This window comes from Elgaria multicarinata, chromosome 5 (genome assembly GCF_023053635.1).
Source record: "Elgaria multicarinata webbii isolate HBS135686 ecotype San Diego chromosome 5, rElgMul1.1.pri, whole genome shotgun sequence".
Classification (NCBI taxonomy): Eukaryota; Metazoa; Chordata; class Lepidosauria; order Squamata; family Anguidae; genus Elgaria; species Elgaria multicarinata.
In genome coordinates this window covers 7,173,206-7,195,000 of record NC_086175.1, presented here as the reverse complement: position 1 = coordinate 7,195,000, position 21,795 = coordinate 7,173,206, and the positions used below count along the sequence as shown (strand labels likewise).

The following is a 21,795-nucleotide window of genomic DNA, read 5'->3' as shown; positions in this document are numbered from 1 at the left end:
TCCTTTAGACACCAGGCAAAAAACTTTCTATTCTTTCAGGTCCTTTAAGCATTTGTAAATGTATTTATTATTAATTGATTTGATTTATATCCCATCTTTCAACTACAACAAAAATGGCACTCAAGATGGCTTACAGGCACAATTAAAATTGCTTAAAAATAAAATACATTAAAAGACAATAAAAACATTATTATTATTATTATTTATTTATATAGCACCATCAATGTACATAGAAATTACAGAATAAAAATGAACAGCACCCAATCAACAGACACACTTACAAAAGGCCTTCTTAAATAAAGTGGTCTTTGCCTGCTGGCAGAAGGACAGCAGAGAGGGAGTGAACCTAGCTTCTCTTAGGAATGAGTTCCACAGCCTGGAAGTGACCACCAAAAAGGCCCTCTCCTTTCTCAGGTCGCTCCCAAAAACGCCTCCGAAGGTGGTGATCTCAAAAAAAAAAAAAAAAAAAAGGTGGGGCCACACAATCTCAGCAACCTACTCAGTTAGCAGAGTATATTTGGGGGGGGGGGATATTTGCACCAGTTTGCAATAGCCCAATAACTACTACGCTTTAGTGAATTTGCACAAATCTCCCCAAAACTTAAAATAAAATAAAAATAGTTTAAATTTATGCAAATCTCCCCAAAGATGAGGAAAAAGTTAAATATCGTAAATCTCCCCGAAGGAGAAAAATATTGTCACTACGTATGGAGGCAACAAAAGTGAGGAGTAAATTGACTGGTGTCATTTCAAGACATAACAGATAGGGGATATAGGTAACAAGATCATGAAGAATGACCAAGGCCATAGCTAGACCTAAGGTTTATCCCTGGATCGTCCAGGGGTCAAACCTGTTCATCTAGGTGACACACAGGTAGGGTGACCATATGAAAAGGAGGACAGGGCTCCTGTATCTTTAACAGTTGTACTGAAAAGGACATTTTAGCAGGTGTCAGTTGTATATATGGGGAACCTGGTGAAATTCCCTCTTCATCACAACTGTTAAAGCTGCAGGTGCCCTGCCCTCTTTTAAACCTGGTCACTCTACTATAGCTCCTGCCCTTTGACTGTTGTGATGAAGAGAGAATTTCACCAAGTTCTCCATATATACAAATGACCCCTGCTGAAATTCTCTTTCCTATGCAACTGTTAAAGATACAGGAGCCCTGTCGTCCTTTTCATATGGTCACCCTACACACAGGGGAACCCTGGATGATTCCAGGATAAACCTTAGGTCTAGCTGCGGCCCAAGTTTCTCACCAATCTTGTCAGCCAGTCTTTCTGACAAGCACTCACAAACCATCATGCCGGGTTTGTACGTCATGACAACCGACTCTGAAAACAAAACACATTGAACAACCCAACAACAAGCCATGGTTTCTCAGGATGGCTTGTGTCTAGTTAACAAACCACACTGAGGAAACTGTGCTGGGTCTGGACATCATGAGCAACAGCAGGTTGTTGTGTTTTGGGAACAAGGTCATAAAGTTGTGTGTTATCAGTAAGATGAGTAAGTTGGAACCCTGAGCTTCCATCTTATAAGAATGAGAGTTTCACATTCTGCTGATTTAATTATTGTGCTGTATTCTTCTTCTCTTTATTGTACTTTATTCCTTTATTATAAACTGCCCTGGGATCATTTTGGTGAAGTACAGTGTATCAATCACCTAGATAGATAGATAGATAGATAGATAGATAGATAGATAAAGACTGCTATGTCTGGGACTGTCAAAATAGCCATAAGGTGTGTTTGCTTAGTTCTGCTGTAGCTTTGATTAGTGTTTAAGATGAGAGAAAAAATAGATTATTTTTTTAAGGCAATAAGATGTAGTGTAACCAACATTATGAGTCAATTTACACTCTTAAACATTTTTAGTGTTCTCCAGTGATGCTTGCAATTGCTGACCCAGTTCTGAATTGGACTGAGAGGAGTCGCCCATCAGTACAAAAAATTAATGTGGATCTTATTTATTCTTCTTACTTATTATGCAATTGATCAGGTGTGGATTCAGAATAATTAAAAGAAATATTATAAGTTAACTTATAAAATTCACTGCCACAGAATGAGGTGATGGTCACTGCCTTACAGGGTTCTTTAAAAAGATTAGACAAATTCACAGCGCTTATGTCCATCAATGGCTATTAGTCATAACGGAAACCTCTATGTTCAGGAGGAGGTAGCATGTTTCTAAATACCAGATACTGGGTGGGAAAAATTACAGAGCAGGGGCCACTGCCTCCATGCTCCACTTTGTGTGCTTTCCAGAGGCATCTGGCTGGCCCCTGTTGCTGCTGGATAAGATGGAGACTTGGTCAAGTGGTCTGCAAAGAGGATAGTGGTCCATCAGCTTATTGCTGGCCCAAGACATTTTGTTGCCTGCAGCGGAGACCAAAAGGTGATCCTTCATTAGGGCAACACTTTTAGAGGTGTCAGGATCTGTGCCGGTGCTGAGTATTCGCAGGACCCAGGTCTACGGTCAGGGGCTGTTCTGCTGCAGAGTGCTCACAGGACTCAAGCCCCTTGCCAGCAGCACTCCAGGGTGGGCTGATGTGCATCAGCTGGGATTAGCTAGGGTAAGGACTATATAAGACCAGCATTTCTACTCGAGTCTTTGCCTCAACAACACGGTCTTCTGGATCTGCTGTAGCCGGCTCTGGGTTCCTGCTGCGCCCTGCCTGGATCTTCATGGTGCTGTGACCACATCCCTTGCCTCTGGCCCTGTTGGAACCTTGCTTCTCTTGGACCCTGCTTGATGTTAGACCACGTCTCCTGCCTCTGGCCCTGCTCAGACTCAGGTTTGCTTTTGGATTCTGACTCCTGCCTGTCCCTGGACTTTACCTTTGCCTCTGGCCCTGCTTGGAGTGGGAGCCCTGAACCCTGCTTCCTCCAGGACTGTTGCTTTTGCCCTGCCATATCTTGTTTGTGTTATTAAAGTAAGACCTTTCCAGATTACCTTGCAGGTGTGGAGCTCTGTTACACCTAGCTCTCCGGGGTCCTGGTGGCCTAGCCTTAGATTCCTGCCACCCATGCCTCGGATCATTACAAGAGGTCCCAATGCATCATCCAGACAAACCCTACTTTCATCTATTCCCCTTCTCTTGATATATTTTGCTGCCTGAGAAGCAGCAAATGCCCTCCTCCAGTATGTTGAGGGGCATATATTATTTTGGCACATGAGGCAGAAAATCCCACAAGTGATTCCCCCACCCCACCCCAAAATATTTCAGAGGAAATTGCAAAAGTTAAAAAAGAAAAAAGGATGGGTTCAAATCAATGTTTTTCATGTAGCTCACACCTAAACAACAGTTCTGGGCTCCACAATTCAAGAAGGATGCAGACAAGCTGGAGCATGTTCAGAGGAGGGCAACCAGGATGATCAGGGGTCTGGAAACAAAGCCCTATGAAGAGAGACTGAAAGAACTGGGCATGTTTAGCCTGGAGAAGAGAAGATTGAGGGGAGACATGATAGCACTCTTCAAATACTTAAAAGGTTGTCACACAGAGGAGGGCCAGGATCTCTTCTCGATCCTCCCAGAGTGCAGGACACGAAACAACAGGCTCAAGTTAAAAGAAGCCAGATTCCAGCTGGACATCAGGAAAAACGTCCTGACTGTTAGAGCAGTACGACAATGGAATCAGTTACCTAGGGAGGTTGTGGGCTCTCCCACACTAGAGGCAGCTGGACAACCATCTGTCAGGGATGCTTTAGGGTGGATTCCTGCACTGAGCAGGGGGTTGGACTCGATGGTCTTGTAGGCCCCTTCCAACTCTGCTATTCTATGATTCTAACGTCCGTAGCTATAGGCCAGAAAAGGAAGTAAGAAAGAGACCTGTTTGTTGCATATTCACATGAAATATGAATAAGCCTTTTGTGATAGTATTGTAGCTTTATCAACGTTCTGACATCAAAGCGAGCTGGAAAACATTCTATTACCTTTCAATTTTTCAGCCAGCAAAGTTGCTTCATGTTCCGAATAATGCATTATCGCTGGAGGAGACGGAGGCCGCATTCGATCTTCTTCCATTTTGCGCCTGTGACGTTCCTCTCTTGCCAGCATCCTCTGCTTACACTCCCATTCATAAAAGTCATCTCTTGCCTGCGCAAAATCAACATGAAGGCGACCTGAATCCTTTTTGTCTGTGCTAGATCCTAATCTCATGCGATAACCTGCAAATGACAAGCAGAAACATGGCAGCTCTTCCACCTTTCCTTTGTGTTAACACGTTTAGAGAATTGCTCTAATCAGGTTTTCCCCTCATTCAACAAATCATCATGTCAATGAATTGATATTTATACCTGCTGTTTTGCTTGAAGAATTGTCTATAAAAACATTACTTTCCCTGATAAATAAAAAGCCAATCACAAATATTCACATCTACGTTTTAAAAGAACACATCACTTCCGTTGAGCCAAACATCACACATTTTGGACTGAACTTTTCAGAGTTTGAGATCATTCTAAGATGAAGCTTAGGTGCAGCAACCGTTATACAAGATGAAGAACCTTAAGGCTTGGGGTATTCATTGAAATTTTGAAAGAGGCATTTCTCTCTATTCCCTTTTGTGATCCACGTCCAATAGACCTGAATTGTATCTCCTATGATCAGAGCATGCTAAAAGTGATCTCCTTAATCCATCAGATCCTAGATTCAAAAAGTCCAGATTTATTAATTTGCCATTCATTTCCATTTACAGCCTACCACATCCGGAAGTCTCAGGACATATAAGAAAAGTGAGAATAAAACACTGAAAACTATAAATGAAGATACAACCCAAGAAGAGTCAAGCACTAAAATACTTTACTTTTCTCCACGTAAGGGTTACCCTTGACCCCCCAAAGTATGCCCAAACTCATGGATCTTAAAGCATTTCCAAAAGAGGCACAGGCCTCTCTAATGACTTTGGGAAGAAAAGAGGACTCTGGCTTCTGACTGGGTCAACTAGAATAACGTATTACCTATGACTGAAAACCACACAGCCAGAAGGAGCTTTAAACTACTTGTTGTACCACTCCCCCACCCTCCTACAATCCTATCAGGTTGCAATCTGGATCAGCAGGTGAGAAAGCAGACCTTCACCATGGCAGTGATGACTAGGGATGTGGTCTGCTTCTAATCGGAGCGGCGAATTAGAAGCGGAACGGGGTGCTTCGCCTCCCCTTAAGGCGGAGGCGAAGAGGATTGGGGGGCCGGCGGAGCGTGGCGAAGAGGATTGATGTGAAGGTGGATCCTTCGCCTCGATCCGGAGCTCCGCCGGAAAGGTAAGTGGGGTTTACTGGGCCCTGCCGCTGTCGCCCATGCGGCGACGGCAGCAGGGCCCGGTAACCCCCCCGCCCTCCTCTCCCTTACCTGCCTCCATCCGCGGTCCGTCGGCGTCTTCAATTGAGCCCGCGGTTCAACCAGGAAGTCTGGGCCACAGTTGAACCGCGGGCTCAATTGAAGATGCCAACGGTCCGCGGACGGAGGCAGGTAAGAGCCCCCTCCCCCTTGGTCCCTTACCGGGCTCTGCCACTGTCGCCACATGGGCGGTGATGGCGGCAGGGCCCGGTAAACCTCCCGCCCTCCTCTCCCGGCCTTACCTGGCGCCACTCCCCTTCACTGCGGAGCTCCGATTCGGAGCTGGAGCTCCGCGGCGAAGAGGAGCGGAGTATGGGCGGCGTGGAGCGGGCCGATCCGAAGTTTTCGGATCGGCCTGTGGGGTGGAGGGGGGGTCCGTGCACACCCCTAGTGGTGACCACTCATGAGACTGCTAGGTAAGAGAAGATAGAGGAGACACATGCAGAGAAACATCGGTCACCTCATTAGTCACTGAAAGGGTCATTCATAAATACAGCGGTGGGAACTGGCAAGTAGATGAAACAGGCGGAAGCGGGAACATAGCCTTTGTACCACTGTTAACACCACAGCCCTTTGTGAAGAAAACAGGACTTGTTCTAGCAGAGAATTTCTAGGGCTGGGCGTGATTTACCTTTAGATTGTCAATGACAACAGGGCTGTATGTGACATGAATATTGTAGTTGCAGTAAATTATGTATTCTATTTTTATGTCTCTTGTCTATTATGGGCTTGGAAAATTATACTCTTCCATTGCCATTTCAGAGTGTTTTATGTTTGAAAACACAATAAAGATCATCTAGGAAAAACAGTAATTCAATGCAATTAAAACAAAGCATCTATCTCACTCACAGCAGTTCCCCTGACATGCTAGAAGACAGTCGGGGCTAGAACTTTGCTACAGAATTTCACAAAAGGCAAGGCTGGGAGGTTCCAGCAGATATAAAGCAATTTCCCTAGTCTGATATTTTAAAAAGACATTATGGTAAAGGAATGCTAGTGTAACGTCCAATCATTTCCTTCTCGTGGCTCCAGAGTAAGGCCTAGTTTCTACATATGGCAGAATGAATGGGAATGAGACAGAAAAGACCTGGGTGGACTCTGCTACTTCAGACAATATGGAGAGTGGGTGGAGATGCCTACTTGTGAATGCTGCCCTGTGTGGAAAATGATCTATCAATAGAGTTCAAGCCTGGCTGTGCTATTTTGCCTGCGTCGTTGTTGTTTGCAGGAGGCTTCTAGGAGAGTATTCAAAGATGTGCTCCTTCACCTGCAAACTGGAGTAGTGCAGGCCATTTGTTATGATCCAGAACCTTGACCCTCCCCTCCAGAACCGGTGTCTGAAAACTCACAATAAAGAGAGGACTTGGTTCCTGAACCGCCAAAGGATGGAGTCAGTAAAACAGTCACCTCACTAGACACTCCTGCTCTGCAGGAGGTAGCTCTGCTTCCTGACTGATGATTCCTTCTCAGAATCAACACAAGGTCCAAGAAGACACCACCACCACCACCAGATCAAGCCCAGCGGTTGCAAGAGGCATTCCAACCCATCTGGAGTACATGCCTGAATAATAGAGCCTGACTGCTTTCCTTCTCAAGGAGGCTCCACATACATTATGGATGCAAGACTGCTTAAAGACCCACACCCTTAGCTGTTTGTGGGCCTGTAGCCAGGAAGGGATGCTGGGGGAGGGGGAGTCCCCCCCCTAAATTTTGTCCTCAATTTTTTTACCAAAAAAAATTCAATTTATTACAGAGATTTTAGAAAACCAACAAAAAAGCCTTTGTTTTTCTTAAAAGTACAGATGCTATTATTTTCTGGGGAAGTTCTACAGATATGCCTAATAGTACATGCAATTAAGGCTATACCTGAGATGGATGAATATTTTGACTTATGTGAATAGTAATACATATTTTTAAGATGAGACATGTTGCTCTGATTTATAAAGGCAGTTCTTTAAAATGCCTGTTGGTTCAGTGATGGACAGTTATATACTCAGACAAATAATTCATTCTTTTTATACTTAATCATCTTCCCCTTGTGAATTTTTTTGTCATGGACAGGACACTTGAGGCTCAGGTGGCCTTGGTGGCATGGAGTGCTTTCTACCAACTTCAGTTGGTGGCCCAGCTACGCCCCTATCTGGACAGGGATAACCTGGCTTCAGTTGTCCATGCTCTGGTAACCTCCAAGTTAGATTACTGCAATGCACTCTGTGTGTGGCTGCCTTTGAAGACAGTTCAGAAGCTGCAGCTTGTGCAAAATGTGGTAGCCAGATTAATAACAAGGACCAAGAGGTTCAAACATATAGGACCTATTCTGGCCTGCTTGCATTGGCTGCCTGTATGTTTCCAAGCCCAATTCAAGGTACTGGTTTTAACCTATAAAGCCTTACACGGCTTGGGACCACAATACCTGATGGAACGCCTCTCCTGACATGAACCTACCCGTACACTGTGCTCAACATCTAAGGTCCTCCTCAGGGTGCCTACTCTGAGGGAAGCTTGGAGGATGGCAACAAAGGAGAGGGCCTTCTCAGTGGTGGCCCCCCAATTATGGAATGATCTCCCCAATGAGGCCCGCCTAGCACCCACATTGTTATCTTTTTGGCACCAGGTCAAGACTTTTCTTTTCTCCCAGGCTTTTAACAGCATGTGCTGAGTTTTTAATTGACCCAAGATCTATATTTAGGCCTTGCTGAGTTCACAGTTGTTTTAAATATATATTGTCCTTGTGTGTTGTCTGTTTTTATGCTTTTAAATTTTGTATATCGATTTTTAATGTTCAGCATTTTAGTGTTTGTAAACTGCCCAGAGAGCTTCAGCTATGGGATGGTATATAAATATAACAACAACAACAATGATCAGGGACTAGAAACTAAGTCCTATGAAGAAAGACTGAAGGAACTGGGTATGTTTAGCCTTGGAAAGAGAAGACAGGGTGGCAGGTGGGTGGGTGGGATATAATAGCACTTTTCAAGTACCTAAAGGGTTGCCACACAGAAAAGGGTCACAGCCTGTTCTCTGTCATCCAAGACTATAGGACACAAAATAACAGGCTTAAGTTACAGGAAGGCAAATTTCAGTTGAACACAAAGAAAAGCTTCCTAATGGTCAGAGCAGTCAGACAATGGAATCATCTGCCTAGGGAGCTTCTTGGGTTCTCCCACGCTGGAAATATTCAAACAAATACTGGACAGCCATCTGTCAGGGATGCTTTAAACTGAATTTGTAGACTGAGCTGGGGGTTGGACTCAATGGCCTAAATGGCCCCTTCCAACTCTATGATAAGGATATTCCTGTTGTAGCAAATTCTTGGTTTTTTAATTGTTTTTTGTTAATTGGTGGTAAGAACCGTAACAATTGTTGAAATTGCTGAGTGAAAATTGCCCCCCCCTTTTTTTTTTTTGGTGTCCATCCCGGATTATTTAGGTGGGCTACAGGTCTGGCTACAGGTCCAGACCAGTGGCGGAGCATCACTTAAAACTCTCTGCTTGTTGTCAGAGAGTTTGGTTTGTAGCTTGATGTTGCATCCAGCCCCATAGTGGGCTGTTTGTGGTCCTGTCTATTTGCTCCTGACGTACGATTGCCATATGGGAGGCAAGACTACTATATTCTCTTGCATCTGTAAGACCAAACCTGAGTCACTCTGTTTTGCAATTGACATCATGGAAAGCATTGTGAGTCAGAAGATACAAAACTGAGCTAGATAGCCTAATGGAACAACTCAGCGTAAAGGAGCTTCATGTGTTCCCAATTCATTGGCTTCTGTGGGTGCAAATACACGGCCATGTTAGCATGTGTTAAAGTTCTTGCTTGTCTTGTATTTGCAACGGGTGCTGGTTCTCTTTGATGTACCTCTCTTGAGGTAGCCTGCTTGAAAGGTACAGGGGCCATACTCCAAGCCCTCCATGTCCTATGCCCACCCTTTGGGCTGACACATGTACCTGGATCAATGGCCGGGCTCTGAATTTTTGTCTGCACTGTGATTTTTATATTAATCAACTGATGTTTACGACTGCAGATACAAAGGTTTTTGTCTTCGTCTATACTTAAAAAGACTTCTCACTGTCCACAATCTTACCTAGCAGCAAGAAATCAATAGGCTGAGAAGACAGAAGATAACAGTAACATGACTGTAAAGGATCAGGAGGCATAAATGATAAACAAATTAATTAGCCATTTTCATTAAGGGATGTACTTTGATCTGGACTAGGCCGTATATATAGAATGTGGTGCAGGGTAATGATACCAAAATCTGTTCTCTTAAGTTAATAGGTTCAGAAGCATATATAAATAAACTGATATGCAGCAAAGATTTCCTGGGAGCATTTTGGGGATCTCAATTGACTTATCACAGGGCAGGAGGAAGGTGCACCCAAGCATGCAAACTCCAGGGAAAGCCTAAGAATCGTGACTGTACCCTTGCAGTTTCTGTTCCAAACTCCTGAGATAAAGCTCACTTGCTGAACTATTAGCACATTAGCATCACAAAATATAAATGATAACAGTAAAGAAAATCCTTGGAAGACAGTGATAAGTACCAGAAAGGTAAATGGCTTTATCAACCATGAACTCTTCTGCAAAACGAATGTGACAAAAATTCTTCTTGCTTTTCCGAATTGCTGTGATGTCACCACACTGCTCAAAGACTTCCTGAATAATTTCCTCAGTAGCGTTTTCTGGCAAGCCTCCGACAAACACAGTTTTACATCCTGGAGGTCTCTCTCTCGTTGAAGGTGGCGGGAGATCTAAGAGAAAAACAGCAGTTCAGTCCAAGAGCTGCACTGACTTTGCTTTCTTTTCCCCCATTTTCATTACCAGAGTTCACTTCAGGAAGAAAATAAAGTATTAAATAAAATTAAGAAAAATTACAGAATTAAATAAAAGTATGAAATTGATTTATCAGAGATACGGGCAATCAGATTAAGCCCTCATAGAACTTTGGAAATGCTCTCGGGAGGATGCAGGCTTAGAGAGCAAATCTATGGCTCCTAGACAGTGGGCATGTCTACACCAGCCCTATATGCTGGGATCCTTCCTGTGCATCCAAATGCCACACAGGGGATCCCGGGAGCAGGCAGGGACAATCCCTCAGTTTTCCTGGGATAACCCTTAGGTGTAGAAAGGGCCAGTGTCCCAAGGTCCATAGGACAATTCAGAAAGTCAAAAACAAAAAAGAGACAGCTGTACTAGTTGTTCCTAACACGTTTCGACATGGGTCTTTATCAAGGGAGACACTCTTAAAGGCTTTTCAGGAGGGTTCCCCCTCCCTTTCTTCATATTCTTTGAAAGCGAGAGGGAATCCTCCTGAAAAGCATTTAAGAGTTTCTCCCTTGATAAAGACCCATGTCGAAACGTGTTAGGAACAACTAGTACAGCTGTCTCTTGTATGTTTTTGGTCTCCAGCTTTATAGCTCTTTTTCTGATCCTTATTGCTATTGTTGATTCAGGAAACACCATCCAAGGGTGTAGATAGAACTCCAAACAAGGGGGCAATTTTGCTGATTTTTTTTTTTAAAAAAACTGATTATCTCTGTGTTTTCTGGCAGCGGGATAAGGGGGGGAGCACAGGAGACATCATGTAATTGACCTGCAAACTTCTGTGAGTGGCCAGTCACAAGCATGCTATAAATTGCTCGTTTAGAGAAGCCCGAAGTGTCACTAAGGCCTTTGCTAGACGTACCTTAAAATCCGGTGGTGAGGAGAGGCCAGCCCACACTAGAAATAGCGCGGACTGTCACTCCTTTCCACACGTCAGACGCGACGGGGTAAAGGAAAGCCCCGTCGCGTCAGCCATTTTGTTCAATGTCTTAAAGGGGCCAGGTGCGCAGGAGCGCACCAGCGACTAAGGTAGGCGTTTTTTTTAAAAAAAGGGTTCCCTGCTTCCCCCCTGCCCCCGATTTCCTCACCCTGGCTGCAATTCCCCCCCTCCCCCATGATCTCCGTTTCCCCCCCATCCCTCCCTGGCTCAGTTTTTCTTCCCATCCCCCCCCCGGCTCCAATTCTCCCCCATCTCCCCATCCTGCCCTGATGGCCACTCCTGTGGAGTGCTGCATGCCTTCCGCCACTTTTCCCAGCTACTCGCAAGTAAATGCAGTAGCTGGGAAAAGCAGCGGACCGGTCTACATGCCCGTAGTCTCGGGCTGACCATAGGAAATACCAGTCCACAAGTGGTGCCGGTTACCCCGGGGCCAGGGAAGTTTGACTCCTGCCTGAGCTTGGGATCCCCCGTGCGTCATCTGGACGCATAGGGACAAGCCCGGGCCTTGCACCAGGCTAACCGCTTGTCTAGCAAAGGCCCAAGTCTAGATCCAACCCAATGAATTAAAGTGGTATTTTGTTATTAAAATATTAGTCAGCCGACACCACAGATTCTGCCACTGGGACCGTTAAAACATTGCGGTCACTGCTAATTGCTGCATCAGCTAAACCAATCAAAGGATTTTGTTGTTTAACCAAAGCTCAACACAATGAATTTAATTTGAAAGGCAAAACGTTATTAAAACATTTACAAAACCATATGCCATAAAGTTCTGTATCTATTGAGATATGAGGTAAGTGAGGCAATTTGCTTGGAGAAAAGCATTCCTTGGGATTGGTTTAGTCTCTGCCAACAAAGCCACTCTACTGGTGGCACATTATATCCTCTATGGCCAGGATCCAAGGAACAGCAAAACTAGTTCGTATCCCAGGACTCTTTGTATTGGGGTTTTTCAAACGAAGGCAAGGTGTTTTTGAAACTCAGGGGACTTGCCAAAGCAGTTTGTGACATGCCATAGGAATCTGATATTCAAAAATTAAAATTAAACTGCACTGGACAGGACCAAGCCATTCTGCAAATGCAGAAATTTGTTTCTGGCCAAATTTCCTCCTACAACCCAGGCCACAGCTAGACCTAAGGGTTATCCTGGGATCATTCAGGGTCCGTCCCTGCCTGAGCGCTGGATCACCTGTGTGTCACCTGGATGAACAGGTGACACACTGGACGATGCAGGGATAAACCTTAGGTCTAGCTATGGCCCCAATCAAATGCTAAAAAGCATAAAACTGCAAGGCGTGAGAGTAGAGGCATGTATATTGAACAACTGGACTAAGACAAACAAATCGTAGGGTTCAGCTGGTCTACTCTGACATCAACTGCTCCCTATCAAAACAGGCTCTGAAATATGTGGCCATTTTAAATGATGTGGCTGCACAGTGTGTGCCTTGGTTTAAACATGCCATTGAAAGTCTGTATTTGTTTCTTAGTTTATCTCCCTTTGGGAAAAAACAAATACAATGTTTTGGGGAAGAAAAACGTCTTAAAGATTTGTCTTAACTTCATTCCCACGGCATATGCTCATTAGTGGCAGTGAGTTTGTAGAATTTTTTGAAGCTGTTATTTATGGTACCTCCTCATATCCATTTTCATACTTTTGATATATCTATTGGAACTGTGCAACTTCAATTGGGGATTTATATCATATTATGTTATGTTTTCTAGTCTATGATTTTCTGAAGAAACAGGAGTAAAATTGGATTCCTGTAATTTACCATTGTTTGTACGTTGCTATTTCCAGTTTTCAACTTTGTTATGATACATCTATTTTCTAATTGTTACTTCATAGTCTCTTACTTTCAATGTTCAATGGGTGATTCACCTTGCTGCAACCAGTATCTTTTATTCTGAATTGTTATCAGTGCAGTTTTGTTCAATATACATGCTTTTTAGCATTTCATTTAGTTGTTTCACATTTCCTCCTAGATTGTATAGATTCGTAAAACAAACAGTGTAAATTCTCCATCTCCCATAACCCACATTGATACTAAGCGTTGCCTTGTTGGAACTATGGAATATTAGTCCAACAGGTATGGCAAGGCATAGTTAGTAAATGCAAAATAGCAACGGTCTTGTGCAAAATGCCGCTCGATCTATGTATTTACCAGCGTGCAAGTATTTTCTTCTTACAGCACCAACATGCACTCCTACATAATGTCTCTACATGATGGAGCTGATTCCTTTTTTGTGCTATGAGGCCATTCACAAGGTCAATTTTCCAGAGCTTTAGCCTACAACTAAAACTGCAAAATATACACACACGTTACTCTGGATTTTTATTCCACTTCAGGTCTAAAATGCATGGAATACAACTTTGTGTCTAATAGTACGTCTAAAAGAAATCTTGAAAATGTAACCTGAAGATTTGACAATCAACATGCATGGGATATCCCGATATCTCTGCCCCATATCAAAATTGTGGGATAATTTTCCCTGTGGAAATTTTCAGTGAATGGATAACTATATTGCCATTATTACGCTGGATAAAAGGCAGAAGGGCTTGAACATCTCTAGTAACTTTGAACTTAATTAAATTAAATCAGTCACCCCCACTTACTTGGGTTTGGAGGGAAGAGTGTACAGCTTTTACAGTGAATTATTTCTTTGATGACAGGCACCTCTGTCGTTGGTGGCTGGGGTACTAATCCCATACCTGGCAATATGGGGTTAATTGGCGTGATTCCTGTCATCATGCTTAGGTTTGGATCAAAGCTTCGTACACAAATTGAATCTGTAAATATAGAACATGGAAACTTGGCTTTATTTCTACTTGCAAGATCATCTTTGCTTTAGAATTATCACTGTTCACAAACCCCTCCCACATGCACACACACTGTCTTTCAGCCAAGGCCTCCTTCTGAAGAAAGAAAAACAGCTATGTATAAAGAATAGAACATTATATAATTTATGAATATGATTAAGCACATTCAAGTGCAAAGCCTTGCAATCTGAAGATTGGTAGCTTTTTGCAATGCAATTATCTGATTCCCAATGCTGCTCCATTGTTTATACCCACTTTCTGACCGAGGACATAAAAAGAATGTCATTTAATAACAAAATGGAGTACCAGTTATGGACATGATTCAGTGGGACTTTCTCCTACACAGACCCCACTAAAATGCATGGGAGCTCTGCTACATAGACCCCACTAAAATGCATGGCAGTGCTCTTGCACACATGTCACAGTTCATTTCAATGGCGCCTATGCATGTGAACACTGGATTGTGTTGTCCAGTTAAGATTGTTTTATGAAAACACCACAGAAAACAGCCATTTCATATCATTATGCTTTCCATGTGTTTAGATAGCTAAAGACTTCCAAGGCGTCGTTCTTGGGAAATGATTTTGTTTCTATGACTCAGACAAACAGTGAGACACATAAGAAGAACCCGGCTGAATCAAACCAAAAGGCCCTCTAGCCTGTTCAAAGAGATTTCCATGAAAATCTCACAGGCTGAACATGAAGGCAATAAACGACGCAGACAAGCTGGAGCGTGTTCAGAGGAGGGCAACCAGGATGATCAGGGGTCTGGAAACAAAGCCCTATGAAGAGAGACTGAAAGCACTGGGCATGTTTAGCCTAGAGAAGACTGAGGGGAGACATGATAGCACTCTTCAAATACTTGAAAGGTTGTCACACAGAGGAGGGCCAGGATCTCTTCTCGATCCTCCCAAAGTGCAGGGCAGGATCTACAGTACTGCTTATAATGGTTTATAAGGGTTATGACAACTGTTCACGCCCAGGACACATTACATATTCTGTTTTCATACTGTTTTAAAAGTGTTATATCCTGCTTGGTGTAGATTGGCCCCAGGACACGGAATAATGGGCTGAACTTACAGGAAGCCAGATTCCGGTTGGACATCAGGAAAAACTTCCTGACTGTTAGAGCAGTACGACAATGGAATCAGTTACCTAGGGAGGTTGTGGGCTCTCCCACATTAGAGGCCTTCAAGAGGCAGCTGGACAACCCTCTGTCAGGGATGCTTTAGGGTGGATTCCTGCATTGAGCAGGGGGCTGGACTCGGTGGCCTTGTAGGTCCCTTCCAACTGTGCTATTCTATGATTCTATGAACTAGTCCTCTTGCTCTTCTAGCAACCAGTATTAGGAGGCATGCTGCCTTTGATCCTGAGAGAATAAATATATAGCCATCATGACTAGCAGCCACAAATAGACTCTTCCTCCATGAATGTGCCTAAATGCCTTCTAAAGGTAACTGAAAGCCTGCGGCAGCAGATTCTGTATTTTGAAATACATCTTGTGGTTGCCAAATTCCACAAATTTATTATGTATGATGTGAAGGCATTCTTCCTGTTGACTGTCCTGTATCTCCTGCCAATCATTTCGATTGGATGACCCCCCGCCCCAAGGTCTGGTATTACAAGAGATGTATTGTTTGTACAAAATTGTGCTACGGGAGCTGCCTTGGGAATTCATTTGACGGGTGGGATACACATTTCTATGGTAAATAATGTATAACCATTTCCCGATGAAAAAAAGAAGAGAAACTGGAGGCAATCACGTATAGCATTTTCTGCCTCTACAGTTTGCAACGGTACCATCTATTGCAGGGTGATTGCAGGGTTGATGAAGATGGAATCTCACTAATGTTGAACTGCAGGAGCCAAACTGATACATAAAACCTCTCCGGAGCTACAAAATATCCTACTGCAGGTGCTTTTACATAGGATGGACAGAGATGGAAGTTTGCCCTAAATAGTTTCGTCACCCTGATAGCACTATGGCATGACAAAGCAGCACTATGCCGACTTACAAGTTTTGGGGAGTCCTTGGGCAAGACACTCTTGTTATCTTGGACTTAGCGAGTTTACCTTTTCACTGCCATTGTTACCAGCAGTCCCTGCGCCTCCTCTTTTTCCTCATCATTGCTATCACCTGCCTGCCAGGCAGAGAGCCAGTGAGCAAGCAGGCAGGTGGCATCTCCTGTTCCTCCTCATGACCACTGTAGTCAGAGCTAGAATGAACAAGAGAGAGGCAGCTTGCGATGATGGAGTAGTGGGTCCCGAGGGCTCTTGTCAGTGTCCCCCTGCTGGGGTGTGGGTCCTTGGCCAAGGCCTGACCATGCCATTCCTTGGCCCTGGCCCTGAGGCTGCACCCATCAAAATTCCCTCTTCTGTGCAGATTTTAAAGGTACAAGAGAGCTATGTTCTATTCAACCACCCAACTTGTGCAATGCTGGCACAAGATAAATATTTATCTTGTGCCAGCACTGGGAATTTGGCAAAGGGGCTTGTGCAATGTTTGAGACTTCCTTTGCACTGGTGCTGCTTGGCTGTGAACTGAGCTGGAAGCTGAAACTTGACCCTTTCAGTCATTAGTAGCTGGATAGTTCATTCAGATGCAGTAAACCGCCCAAAGAGCTTCGGCTATGGGGTGGTATATAAATGTAATAAAATAAATAAATAAATAAATAAATACTACCCACTGTCTACCAGGAAGTGCTGTTGGGCTGCCGGTCTCCACCTCTAGCCCACTCATGCATAGGAATGATCCTATTTTCATCTGTGAAATGTTGACGGCTATGTGATACCATGCCTGTGACAGATGGGGCACTCTGTCATGTCACCCACCAGTTTGTAGTTTTCCCTCAAACCTCACCTCTAAACTCACATATATGTGAGGTGGATTAAAATGAAAGTGTGATTAAATGATATTGAGGCCATTCAGTGATTTAATTGAGCCAAGGGGCATGTCTACACCTCCCGGCGTTCCGGGAGGGAGGGGGGAGGATGTCACGATATGCTGTCCGCTAGGTCCTCCCCCTGCATTTCACATGGCGCGCAACAACCAGGGAGGAAGGAGGACGTCACGCCCGCCATTTTTCTTTTTAAGAATACAGGAGCTGGAGCTCCAGTGAAAAAGTAAGCCAAAAAAAAAAAAAAAAGCCCCAACTCCACTCCCTACCCTACCCCTGATGGCCCTAGATTCTTCCTGTCCTGGCTCTTGCCCTCAGATGACCCTGCTACTTGCAGGGAAGAGGGAAGAAGCCAGGCCAGCCAGCCACACCACTCACGGTCTTCGGGATCATCCCGGGACCGTGGAAAAAGCCACAAAGAAAGGGTATGGCAATATCCCGGGGAAATGCAGGGATCTTCCCTCCCTGCTCCCGGGATCCCCTGTGTGTTATGTAGACGCACAGGGATGATCCTGGGACAATCCTCAGGATAGCGCCTGGTGTAGACATGCCCAAGGTCTCTCCAGTTCAGATTTCTGTTTTGACTTCACTTTCCCCCACCAAATTCTTACCACCGTCATAACTTTGCACCAGGGGCATCCCTCTCTCTCTCTCTTTCTCTCTCTCTCTCTCTCACACACACACACACTGTTCAAAGATGAAACAGATGTCTGCTCTAAAGCACCAAAAATTACAAGACTATGAAATATAAGCAGCAGATGTTTTAAAAGAACGCAAAGCCAACTTCATAAGCTCTTTCTTTTGGGATGGGAGTGGAGGAAAATGAGACTTTTTTGTTTCTCGAGACACAATAAACTATTTTGAGAGACTTATCCCTTTGTTGATATAGCTCTGCCGCTATTTGATACCATCAATTATTCAGAGGCAATGTTGAGTTACTTGGGCATTCCCACAAGTTTGCTGTAGAGCTTTTGGATAACAACTCAGCAATATTTAATGATAACATGTAAAATCAAGGGTTTGTCAGCTTGGGAGCTGGATCTGAACTAATAAAGAGAAGAAAAGGAGTCCTTTAAAAAAAACCTATGCCTTGTCATAAAGTCATATGACAGACTGCTGGGTTCTAGAAATCCACAAAATATTCAGCTTTAATCCTGACCTATATTACATTAGATCAGGAAAACCCATACAATACATTTTGGAAAGAATATTACTTTGTATTTGTGCAAGCAGATTTTTGAAACAAAAGTTGTTCTAAAAAGATTAAGACAAAGGTACATGGGAATCCTGGGGTATTGCTAGCTACATATTCTTTCTCACTACTTGAGATTATAGATTTGCAGTGAATTCTGAATATGCCATGCCATTCTTCTCAATAGACAATAAATAAACTGAAAGATTCAGAATTCACTCAATAGACACTAAATAAACTGAAAGAGTATTGCGCCCAGTTCTGGGCTCCACAATTCAAGAAGGACGCAGACAAGCTGGAGCGTGTTCAGAGGAGGGCAACCAGGATGATCAGGGGTCTGGAAACAAAGCCAGATGAAGAGAGACTGAAAGAACTGGGCATGTTTAGCCTGGAGAAGAGAAGATGGAGGGGAGACATGATAGCACTCTTCAAATACTTAAAAGGTTGTCACACAGAGGAGGGCCAGGATCTCTTCTCGATCCTCCCAGAGTGCAGGACACGGAATAACGGGCTCAAGTTAAAGGAAGCCAGATTCCAGCTGGACATCAGGAAAAACTTCCTGACTGTTAGAGCAGTACGACAATGGAATCAGTTACATGAGGTTGTGGGCTCTCCCACACTAGAGGCCTTCAAGAGGCAGCTGGACAAGCATCTGTCAGGGATGCTTTAGGGTGGATTCCTGGGTTGGACTCGATGGCCTTGTAGGCCCCTTCCAACTCTGCTATTCTATGATTCTATGATTCAATGTAAGTAACTGTCAACAAATTCACTTTGGGACAAAAAAACAAATACAAATACACTGATAGGGGTTTAACTGGTGATTACTAACTAGGAAATGGATCTTGGGTTCATAGTTAATAGCTCAATGAAAGTATGGACTCCAGGTGCAACAGCAATGGAAAGACAAATTCCATGCTAAGGATGATAGAAGAGATAGAAAATTAAAATGGCTGGTATTGTAATATCTCGATATAAATCTTCAGCACAGCACATTGCGTGGAGATGGGAGCCTGTTCAGGCCTTGCGTGCTCCTCGTGATGAACACTGTGTGGAGAAAGAATGGGGCCCTTGCATCTGCCATCTGTGCTTCTCCTCTGCAGACATGCCGCCAAAACAAGAGCTGTGTGCACGCAGGACCAGCACAGGCCCTGCTCTCTCCACATGATGCTAACGTTGCATATGCCTGAATAGGGCTCCCGTTTCAAAAAGAATGTCATACAACTGAATAGGGCACTGAAAAGAGCAACTAAAAATGAACTAGGGGTTGGAGAACCTACCCTAGGATAAACAGCTAAGCACCTACAGCTTTTTGTTTCCACTTTAACCTAAAAGACAACAAGATTTACACTAGTTTTACACATGAAGGGGCTCCATGCAATTAGAGAGTTTGGGCTGTGTCACCAATCTCCCCCACCCTGACTGCACTGTACAAGTTGGTGCAGACACTGTGTGAACCGCCCAGAGAGCTTCGGCTATTGGGCGGTATAAAAATGTAATAAATAAATAAAATAAATAAATAAATAAAAATAATAAAAAATAAAATAAATTTAAAGGAACGCAGCACAGAGCAGGGGTGGGTAACTCCCCCCCCCCCGCCTAGGGACGTATTCTGTTGTGGATAACTGTTGGGAGCTGCATGTCGGGGTGGGTGGGCCCAAAGCCAGTGGTAGGCAGGGTCAGAGAGAAACGTGGGTAGGTCACCGCTTTTCTCTTTCTGCCACATCCTTTTGTTTCTCTTTTTCCACCCACAATTTCCACCCACTTTTTGCCACATTTTCCTCCCTCTCCTTCTCTCCGACCCATTGGGCTGCCAGGGGAGGCACAGATGGCTCTCTTGACAGAGCTCTGAATAGTTCACGTGGAGAGGGCTTTTAAGATTAGGTCAAGGGCTACTGGTTGCCCATCCACGACTGTGATTTTCCCCCCTACAGTGTATTCAGCCCTGCTACAATTTATTTGTCCATTTAGTTGGTTGTCTGTCAGATTTATATCCCACCTTTCCTCCAAAAACCTCCTCTCTCTTGTATCCTCACAACAACCCTTTGAGGTTGTTTAGGCTGAGAGCCAATGACTGAGTGGATCTTCAGGGCAGAGTGGGGCTAGAGCCCAGGTCTCCCCAGTCATAGCCCGTATTATATCCACTGTACCACACTATAATAGCTTTTTAGCACTAGTTTTAACTAAGAGCTGGGGGGGATTCTACACGTCGTACTGAGGGCGCTTGCATGCGCCCCCAGTGCACCCCCAAAGCGATCGTGTAGCTTGCCTGTTCGAAGAGACGAGGAAGAGGTGGAGCAGGAGGCGGCTGGGGTCGGAGATCTCGGCGGAAGAAGGTGGGGCGGAGAGCGGAAGAAGCTCTCCGACCCGGCTGGCTCTTTCGCCGGCAGCAGGAGGCCGGCGGGGAGGTGGGCGGCGGCAAGGACGCGGCCGGATTCCCCAGCTGCCTCCTGCTCCGCCTTTTCCTCATCTCTTCGAACAGGCAAGCTACACGATCGCTTTGGGGGCGCACTGGGGGCGCATGCAAGCGCCCTCAGTACGACGTGTAGAATCCCCCCTGGTGTGTTTGTATCTTTCTGTATAAAATAACCAGATCAATCTAAACCACACAAAACCTTAGTATGCAGCATTGTGTTCAGTGACAACAACCAGCAGAATCTCCTCAAATCACTATTTTCCTTTCTTTTTTTCTTCTTTTTAATTTTTTTTTAAAAATCTCTTTAGTTCTGATTATATGCCACATAATAGCATCATTCATTTACATTCAATCCCAATTCCTGCCTGGTTTTAAAATTAATTAAACATTTACTTGCTTAATACACCTTTTTTCCTCACTCACAGCTCTTAATCCTTAGATCACCCATTTATGGACCAAGCTTTCTTTCAGACATGTTGGAAAGGAACGTCATTTCCTTCGTTCTGCGCTCTCCATAGCTCCGTTTATGCCAGTGGAGGCATTCTCCCATGTTCTCAAGTATTTACAAATTCAACAAATTTCCTCCGTACCTCTCCAAACTTGTCTTCCTTTAGTTGTCCTCATGCTATCCCTAACTTTTGTGTCAATTTCCCAAAGATAGCAATCTGCCATACTCTCTGGTGCCCAAGTTTCAATATGAAGCCCTTTATAATCTTTCCAGTATTTGGCTTGTTGCTAACAATAGATGACTAACCATTTTGGTACTAACCATAGATGACTCACTAATTCCTTGCTTAGCAGGAATAAATTTAGCAGGGCTAAGTGAGGAGATAAGAGCCTTGTGTGGCGCAGAGCGGTAAAGCAGCAGTTTCTGCAGCTGAAACTCTCCCCACGGCCTGAGTTTGATCCCAGCGGAAGCTGGTTCTCAGACAGCCGGCTCGGCTCGACTCAGCCTTCCATCCTCCCGAGGTTGGTAAAATAAGTACCCAGTTAGCTGGGGGAAAGGTAATGGCCAGGGAAGGCAATGGCAAACCACCCCGCTATAAGGCCTGCCAAGAAAACGTCCAAGAGTCAGTAATGACTCCGTGCTTGCACGAGAGGTTCCTTTGCTTTCCAAGTGAGGAGATGGATGGAACCCATTGTCCCATTATAAAGCTAGTCTCTTGAAACACCTAGTCTCTTGAATCCAGAAATTATTTACCTTCGGGCAGGCCCACCACATATGCAAATATGTTCCAATGCTCCAGGGATGCCCCTGGGCTCATTATTGATCATCTCCTTGGTGTGAGATGCCATCTGTAGGTGAGTTTTAAAATTAATTCCCTATTTTAAATCTATCTCTTCCAGCAGGCCTATCCAGTGGAATTTTAAGATGTT

General features: G+C 44.3%; 1 protein-coding gene across 1 annotated transcript in view; it reads right to left on the bottom strand.

Moving 5' to 3' along the window:
• ENOX1 (ecto-NOX disulfide-thiol exchanger 1) overlaps positions 1-21,795 on the bottom strand; it is a 193,070-nt gene that overhangs the window by 144,762 nt on the left and 26,513 nt on the right. The window contains exons 3-5 of the mRNA XM_063125964.1: positions 13,713-13,886; positions 9,879-10,085; positions 3,936-4,169 (exon numbers count right to left, since the gene is read on the bottom strand). Coding sequence (XP_062982034.1) covers positions 3,936-4,169; positions 9,879-10,085; positions 13,713-13,886 — 615 coding nt within the window. The remainder of the gene's footprint in view (positions 1-3,935; positions 4,170-9,878; positions 10,086-13,712; positions 13,887-21,795) is intronic.